At 55.5% G+C, this 8215-nt stretch overlaps 5 protein-coding genes across 5 annotated transcripts; 3 read left to right on the plus strand and 2 right to left on the minus strand.

Annotated features, from left to right (window-relative positions):
• Window positions 1-463: 463 nt before the first annotated feature.
• P884DRAFT_193088 (uncharacterized protein) lies at window positions 464-1794 on the plus strand (the record flags this gene model as incomplete). The annotated part of the gene is made up of 2 exons (XM_069437728.1): window positions 464-540; window positions 624-1794. 2 exons carry the CDS (start codon window positions 464-466, stop codon window positions 1792-1794), a joined length of 1248 nt encoding a protein of 415 aa, XP_069300831.1.
• A 1057-nt stretch (window positions 1795-2851) lies between these two features.
• P884DRAFT_267386 (uncharacterized protein) lies at window positions 2852-3559 on the plus strand (the record flags this gene model as incomplete). Its single annotated transcript, XM_069442104.1, has 1 exon — window positions 2852-3559. The coding sequence occupies one exon, from the start codon at window positions 2852-2854 to the stop codon at window positions 3557-3559; it is 708 nt and encodes a 235-aa protein (XP_069300832.1).
• Window positions 3560-4493: 934 nt separating this feature from the next.
• P884DRAFT_192844 (uncharacterized protein) lies at window positions 4494-4833 on the minus strand (the record flags this gene model as incomplete). Its single annotated transcript, XM_069437706.1, has 2 exons — window positions 4494-4706; window positions 4765-4833. The coding sequence occupies 2 exons, from the start codon at window positions 4831-4833 to the stop codon at window positions 4494-4496; spliced, it is 282 nt and encodes a 93-aa protein (XP_069300833.1).
• Window positions 4834-5686: 853 nt separating this feature from the next.
• P884DRAFT_192434 (uncharacterized protein) lies at window positions 5687-5919 on the minus strand (the record flags this gene model as incomplete). Its single annotated transcript, XM_069437677.1, has 2 exons — window positions 5687-5771; window positions 5813-5919. Coding segments are annotated over 2 exons (192 nt in total), but the record flags the coding sequence as incomplete, so codon positions are not given.
• Window positions 5920-7141: 1222 nt separating this feature from the next.
• P884DRAFT_237538 (uncharacterized protein) lies at window positions 7142-8194 on the plus strand. Its single transcript, XM_069440042.1, has 2 exons — window positions 7142-7737; window positions 7886-8194. The coding sequence occupies exons 1-2, from the start codon at window positions 7387-7389 to the stop codon at window positions 8108-8110; spliced, it is 576 nt and encodes a 191-aa protein (XP_069300835.1). The 5' UTR covers window positions 7142-7386; the 3' UTR covers window positions 8111-8194.
• The last annotated feature ends 21 nt before the right edge of the window (window positions 8195-8215 follow it).

An 8215-nucleotide genomic window follows, 5' to 3' on the forward strand; every position in this document is an offset into this window, starting at 1 on the left:
AAACCCCTTACCCCCGGGCTGTGCGCCCGCGTCCCGAAATCGACAGGCTGCCTAACCAACCACTCGCAACAAGGCGTCCTGGTACGGCATTCTGTTCTACAACCTCAGCCTCACCCTCAGCAGAATCTCGATCATCCTTCTCTACAATCGCATCTTCACCTACACCTGGATCAGGCGGGCCATCCGGGTCGTCTTGATACTCGTCATCGCCATCGGCATCTGGCTTGTCGTGTCCGTCTGCACCGCTTGCGTACCCCTCAAGGCTTTTTGGGACTGGTCTCTGTTCTACAAACAACCCGTCTTCTGTCAGCCGCCGAACCTGTGGTGGGCAAACGCTGGGCTTCATATCGCCAGCGATCTGGTTGTTATGGCACTTCCAGTACGTGCTCATCTTGAGACGGTGGAATTGATTAGTTATTAGTTGCCCAGGATTAGACGTCCTCGCTAACCTATCCAACCAAAGATGCCTGTCCTCTCCTCTCTGAACCTACCTCGAAGGCAAAAGTATGCAATTATCGGTGTATTCGCCCTCGGTTTCTTGTAAGACGCGCCTCTCCCCATCTTCCTTAAATATCTCAACCCTTCATCGTCCCTCCCTAACATGTTTCCATTCGTGGTTCCAGTGTCTGTATCATCTCCATTGTCCGTCTCGTCACTCTTATCGACATCACCAGGTCGCGATCACTGGACGCCATGTACACCGGCACCAACTTGGTCTACTGGACCACCGTCGAAGTCAACGCGTCCATCGCGTGCGCCTGCATCATGACGCTCAAACCCCTCATTCAGCGTGTCTTCCCGCGCCTCCTCTCTCCAAGCAAAAGCGTCCGCGAGCCCCCCACTCTCCAATGGATCACGCCCATCGACCACGACGATGATGACAACAACGATTACGACGACCACCGCCGCGAAGGCATGCAACGCATCCATGACGACAACGACTGCCGCCATTCAAACTACGCGACGGCTGCCCCCATGACGAGGCGGGAAAGCCACACGTCCGCCTACACCGCCCAGACACGTCGCGGCAGCGTCGGCGTGGGCCTTCACCCTAACAATCACCACCATGAGGAGACGCTCGAGAAATCGCGCTACTATCACAACTTCACCGCGGCGCCGAAGAATGAGAGCAACGGCGCCGACTACGACCTCGACCGTGACCTTGACCTCGAGGCCCAGCGCACGTGCAGCAACTGCAGTCCGGTGTCGTGGGGGTGGCCGGCGAGCGAGGACGGGCCGCCAATGCGCGGGGACGAGAGCGGTGGCAGTGGCATGCGTAGAAGCAGGAGCAGGAGCAGGACCAGGAACAGCACCAGCACCTGCCGCCGTCGCAGTAGCGACAGCAGTAGTAGTAATAGCAGCAGCAGCAGCAGCAGCGCCGATGTGCCACTTGAGACGGGAGATCGGCAAACGGCAAGAGGACGGGCTGAGAAGACCGGGGGAAGACGGGAAAGAGGGAGAGCGAGAGGCGCCGAAGGGCACAACACGCCGCCGTTGGAGTCGGAACTGGCGAGGTATGCGCCGCGGGCACCGCCGCGGGCGCATTTGCGGAAACCGCCGCCACAGCCCCCGCCGCCGGTATCAGTGAGGTCAGAGCCGTCGACGACGGTGGGGAATCCAGGATACGGTCCGAGATCGGGTTCGACCACGTCCGGGTCCGGGGAAGGGATTAGGGAGAGTTGGAGGGAAGAAGTGGAGTTGAGGGAGGGGACGGCGGGAAGGTTTCCGCTGAAGACTGGGGTTGGAATGGAACGATGCAAAGAGGCAGCGGGTACGTGCCGGGACCGTGCTTAGGAAGGCCTTGGGCAAAGGGATTGGGTGTCTCGAGACGATCCAGCTGTCTTGGTGACTAATCTCTCCCTCCCTGTCTGCCTTGCCCTGTCGAATGGCCTGGATCATGTTGTTTGGGGCTCAGGAAAAATGTTCTACGGACTGCGATGTCTTTGCCGTTGCTTGATACTTGGCGTTTGGTAACGGGGAATGGAAGGGAGCGGCTGGCGGTATTAACACGACGCGACATGATTTGGAACGGATAATACGCATGATACCATTCTTGCTTATTAGTTAATTATTCTGTATACCATTTTGTTCGTGTAGTTGAAACGGCATTGAATCTATCTCTGCATCTCAAATGGCAGCACCCTCCTGCTGTCGAACTGAAGTGATTAATTAAACGCGAACCCTCTTGTTAGTTTGTTTAATTATACCACTGCTCCCTGTCCCTGATGACGACGCGAGCGAGTCATCACCAGCCTGATTGCTCTCCAGCCGTTGTTGATTTTGCCAAAGATCTGGCGCTGGGGTTTTCTCCGGAAGCAGACAAACGAAGCGAAATGGGGAACCTCTGGTTCCCTATCGTAAGTGTAAAGCAACTGAGAGTTGCATCGGACCTGGATCTTATTTAACGTATCCATCCGATGACTGGGTAACAGGAAGCTACCAGCAAGAACGTTCTTTCCCTTGAGTCAACCAACAATGGCTGCAGTTAGTTGACGTTCTGCCTTCCCCGCTTGTGACTAACGACCAGAGATGCCTAATTTAACTCTCCAAGTGATTCAAGTAATTAGGCGCTATTATTAATTCAACAGCTTGCTTCACAGGTGATGTTTGCACGCGACGAAATAATAACGAACATTGCCAACACAAAGATTTAGCCCCCCAATTTAACTACCCATTGTATTTACACTGGGTGCCATTAGCATGTCTCGATTTTGAATTTATTGAGGGACCTTCCTAACAATCGAGGTAACCTTGGTTTCTCCTTCAGCGCCTTCGTGGAGCGACCTAAGGTCTCATTATTTACTCTTCCAAGTCAATTTTATTAATTATTCTCCCCCTTTTCCTTTCCAGCATGGCGACTTCACAAGAGCGGTACATCGCCCACCCCGCTCGGCTGCAAGAGCCCGACATTGCCGGACAGCTGTCCGGCCTGCGTCTGGCTGACGGCGCCGCTGCTTCCGAGGACGCGACGACGCGGCGCGCAGCACCGCCGCGGCTGAGGCTCGCGCTCCTCCAGCCGCTGGCCGATCCGGCCGTGCTCGCCGCCTGCCGCATGCCCGCGCCCGGTGCAGCCAACCTCGACGACGAAGACACAGGGGTAGTCTCCCCTGCTATCGCCGGCGTCGGCCACGAGTACCTCGACATCACCCCCCTCGACGAGGCGTGGCGCACGGCCCTGGCCAAGGCGCCTCCCGCTTCGCAGATCACATTTGACCTGCGCCTCCCAAGGGCGGTCGGCAGCGACGGCGACGGCGACGGTAGCGAAGAAGCTCACTCGGGGATCTACTGGGAAACGACGGTGGCGCGGCGCGGGGCGCAGTTTGCGCTGCCGGTGCGCAACGTGACGCGCCTGGTGACCACCATCGCCATCGTGGCGCGGATCCGGGCGCAGGGAGGAGGAGGGGACGTGCGCTTCGGTCTGAGCTACGACGTGACGGACGGCCTGCCGAGCAAGCTTGTCGAGACGCTGAGAGCGCGCCTCACCGGCATAGAGAGCGCGACCAACATGAGACCTCGGGCCGGGACGGTCCGCGGTGCTGACGCCGGCGGGAGCGCCTGATTAGGAACAGCGAGGGAAAGAAAGAGGGGAGAACCAGGAGGAGACACCCGGGGTCGGGACCGGGCTGGGCGCAGAATGGACAAACTAATCCGTATTTACAGAGGGGGTCAATTCGAAACGACGTGGGAGTGGTGCGTGTCTTCAGAGACATATCATGAATGTATGTACATACACTTCCATCATAAACGGGCCTGCCTGGTATGCAAAAGATAGATATTCGGAAAGTATCGAGATTTCATTCATCTGTGAAGGAACTAAAGAAGAAAACATCATTTTGTATTTGTTGTTATGTGGAACCTCGACGGCTCACACCCACAGAGTCCCGATTCCACTCAGCCGATCCCAAGCTCCGTTCTGCAACGATCATCAGGCCCAGAGCACGCCGGCCCCGGCCCCACTCCGTCGCCAGCGGCTTAGCCGAACGGCGTTACAGCGGACGAGTCACAAACCGGCCTTGGTTTTGGAGACCCCGTCATACGGCGAACAACATATCGACTTGGGGATTTCCTTACATTTATAGAGGTACATTTCCCACGAACGATTGAGTTCAACCTTGAACCAATTGATCTAGACTCTGTCCGATACGTTTCTGCTCGCATCCGTGGCGTTTGGTTCCAGGTCACCCCGGCGTGGCTGAAGGCGAGAGGACTGCTGTTATCCTCCTCGTTAGGGCCAACCTACGTCCCCCAACAGGTGCTATGGAACGCGATTTCAGACTACCTACGAGAATTCAAATCTTATGGCTTTCAGCACACGGTTCCTGTAGGAGACTCGCAGGTCCTGCAGAATTTAAACGTCGCTACACTCTGGTGGTTCGGCGATAAAGATGGAGATGGCACAATCTGGCCAAATGGATTTGGAGACCTTCTCATCAAGTGGTGGCGACCAGGTTCTCTTCGAGACTTTCTTAATTGGGTTCATGGTGTTGTGTAGGTTATTCTTGGTGAATATAGTATATTTGTGGGCTCCCCGAAAACTGTCGCGTACTCGAAGTAAAGTGCAACTCTTTATTGCTCTTTTCTCCAACCATTATCTTCCCATTCACGATCACAGCTCCATCAGATCCAAATTCGATAACGACTGCAATATAGCTCTTTGTGCTGTTTGTATCCATCTGGAATTGGAGCTTCGACCTCTCGTCATCGGCCTGAATGATTAAATAGTACCTGGCCACGCTGTACAGCTTGGGTTACGAACGTACTTACTAGATTCTTGCCAATTTCCTTTCTTGCCATATCCAGGATCTCAGCGTCACTGCAAGACGCGACGTCCATCGTATTATGGAGGTTTGCTGGCAATTCTGTAGGACTCCGTTCAAACCGCTACGAGAATTTGCGCCCGACAAAATTCGCATGCAGCCCATCTCGACGGCGGGGTAATGTCCCAGAAGTTCAGGGCACGGAACGGAACAACCGATTGCGATAGGAAAGATGGACAGTCGGAGAAGTCGCTAAGGTTGTCGGCTGACAACGGTCCGGCCAGGGACGGCTCGAGAAGCCTGCGTTTGGAGCGAGCATTGTGGAGCGTGGACAGGTCATGGGGACGTTCACCATCAAAGAGGTGAGGTTCAAAGTCGAAACTCAAGCACTCTCCGAGGTCTAAAAGGTTTTATGGAGGGACAAAACCGATAGAGCCGCGCTGTAGGTTGTAAGTATTCGTGTTAATGCACTTCGATCAAAAGTTCAGCGACAGCGTAGTCTGAGCAACGCAGGGTCCTTCTGCTTAACAGCAATACTCTGCGAGTGCAGGGGACCACGTCTCGCCCGGAACAGACAATCTCGACGCCACTCCTCTTAGTGCCCCGCAGTTACACTGGATCGGCCCACTTGATCGTCCAAATCTGGAGAGCCCCCTGCAAGCGGCTGCTGCGGTGAGTCGGTTACAGCATGTGGCATATCCGGGGAAGCAAGGGGCATTGATCATGTCCGATTGGAGGAACCGAGGATATGATCACTCTCTCCTGGGTGTGTTCTGCGGCAAGTCCGAAAGCCTTCTCATACACGGCGATGCCTCCACTGCTTGACTTCCAGCTCACTGTTCTGTAAGCCTCGGTGACCTCCCCGGAGGACCCAAGCGCCTATTTACATGTGCATCGAGTAGAAACCTGAGGGTAGTCCATCTACCTATTCAGTAAACCGATTTCTTGGACCACTTGATCAGGCCCATCCAGGGTGGGAGCTCCTTCGATTTGCACTCTCCGCAAAGCTCGGCCCTGTCCATCGTCAAAGAAAGCCCACTCATCAGGCAGTCCACACATACCTGTACTCAAAATGCGTGATATTGGACTCGCATCTCTTGTGCGTCATCGTATAATCTCTGCACCACTTCGATGCAATCCAGCGGAAGTGGTCGCAAGAATAGAGCAGACGACATCCCGGAAACGCAGGGTCTTGTCCGATACAGTTATTCCCACTGGCAAAGGCGTTGTTGTCAAGTTCAACGGCTAGGAATCGCGAGTTGCAAGCCTGTTTAGACACTGGTACATGTCAACCTTTGAGGTTCCGCCAGTCACCCTAATTATGACACTTAGTAACAACCCGCGTCGAGCTCACCGAAGAACCGCGGAAGCTCAGAGGGACCAAAACCGTGAAAGTGCGGAAACTCCCAGCCGCGACCAACAAACCTGGAAATTAACTGGCAATCCGTTGGTAGGCACCTCGCTCGCAATTCCAACACTGGCGAATTATTGAGATGCCATAAATAGGAACAGGGCAGACGACAATCATCAACTCGTCGCATGCAATGCCACGCTGCGATCGGGCGGGAATTATTCGAGAGGACGCACTTCGACAATTGAGGCAGTCTTGCCCACGGAAAGGTCCAACCGCGTTCCAGTGACGATATTTAAGCTTAGAGCAGCCAGGCGAATCAGCAGCTGGCCCAGACCGCTAGCGGGAGCTCAGGTCGACCGGGCCGGAGCCGGGAGCTCAATAAATGGCCTGCCGCAGGCAATGGCGTTGCATCCAAACAATAACAATGCGGAAATGAGCTCCGCAGCGGATTTTTTCTTTTTCTTTTCAAAGGTGCGTACCGCAACACTGGAGTGCATGGTGGACCGACTCGACCTGATGGCGCAAAGCCATGATGAGTCCAGGGGGGATGATTGCCGACCAGGCATAGCACTACCCCGGATCAGCCTAGGCGAACGGGTAACCAAAGGAAGCACGGAGCACAGAAACAACATGTGGTGTGGCAACCGCGCTGGGGGCGTGCCTCTACGTAATATCAGTCGAGATTGGCTACCGCATCGGGTGCATCGGCGTCCTTGGGAATCCCAGGTTCCCAATGTTGCACTCCCCCGGCCACATTCCGAGTTCTCGCCCCTTACCAACGCTCCAAAACCAGTCCACGGGCTGTCTTGGTCCAGAAAGGGTCGAGAGTTTACGGATCCTATTCCTGGGTCTTAATCTAGACCTTGGTTCGTGCCAATCCCAGCACCCGGAAATCCACGGGCGGTAATCTGGATAAATTGGGAAAGCTCCGCACCCAAACTTTGCGAGGAGAAAAATGCGCCGAGAGCACGGGTGGCGACGAGAAGACCAACATCACCATCCGTTTGGATCACGACACTCGCATTCCGAGGCAGGTCGAGGCCAGGTGTTATGCTGGGCGTTGGGGTCTCGAGGATATAAAGGAGCGTGCGTTCCTGAGCTGTCCCAAGGAAAGACCGAAGCAAAGCTCCGCCATAGAGACATAATTACTTGACTCTCCCAGCCCTTTCTCAATAACCGAGAAACAGAATCTGCACAGTCGTGAACGGCTTCAACAATATTTGTCAACTTCACCAAGATTCAACTTCCGAGAAGGCCATTTCGGCTTCATCAGCAATGGGTCTCCTTTCTAACCTCGTGCTCCTCACAGCGGCCGTGGCTGTCGCCGCCGATCCCGCGACGCCCAAGATCTCCAGCATCAGCTTTTCGGGCAACGGCTGCCTCAACGACCCCAAATTCTCGGGCAACTTCGACGTCCCATGCCTGACCTTTTCGAACTTTGCTGCCGCCCTCCCGGGCAACAACAAAACGGTCAACTGCCAGGTCCACCTGCAAACACAGGGCGCGACCCCCGGGTGGCAGGTGGCACTCAAGAGCAACGTCGTCAAGGGCCACGTCGTTCTCTCTCCGGGAACCACTCTGACCCACTACACGACCGTCTTCTTCAGCCAGGACGCTTCGAACACGGTGAGTCCCGACCGAAGACACGTTGTTGCTGCAGTCGTCCCCGCTTTCTTCTCTCTCCCCCCCCCCCCTCGGTTAATTATCAGCCCATCGCAGCAGGCCACTCACTGACTTGGGGGCGGGGGGGTCCCCCTTCGCGGCGTCGAACCAGGACACCTTCTCGAACACGATCGAAAACAAGGGCACCACCACCATCAACAAGCCCGTCACCCTCGTCGGCAACGCCGACGGCGGAAAGGTGTGGTCGCCGTGCACCGGCAGCGACGGGTCCACGGGCATCATGAACGTCAACTTCCGCGGCGCGCTGGCGGGCGATGGGGAAGCCTATTTCGAGGCGAACACCGAGGAGTGGGATCTCGAGTGGAGGAAGTGCTGATTAATTATCAGAGGAAGCACGGACGGACCACACAGCCAGCATTGCCGATCATGTTCTGCTCCGTCGAAAGATCAGGATTAAGATTCAAAACGTACTAGAGGAAGG

Source organism: Thermothelomyces heterothallicus (assembly GCF_042370625.1).
Source record: "Thermothelomyces heterothallicus CBS 202.75 unplaced genomic scaffold P884_scaffold_3, whole genome shotgun sequence".
NCBI lineage: Eukaryota > Fungi > Ascomycota > Sordariomycetes > Sordariales > Chaetomiaceae > Thermothelomyces > Thermothelomyces heterothallicus.

Excerpts from the sequence above, each read along its gene's own strand:
- P884DRAFT_237538 (XM_069440042.1), top strand. The coding sequence starts at position 7,387 with ATGGGTCTCCTTTCTAACCTCGTGCTCCTCACAGCGGCCGTGGCTGTC. Across the intron at positions 7,738-7,885 it reads GCCAGGACGCTTCGAACACG|GACACCTTCTCGAACACGAT; the intron begins GTGAGTCCCGAC and ends GCGTCGAACCAG.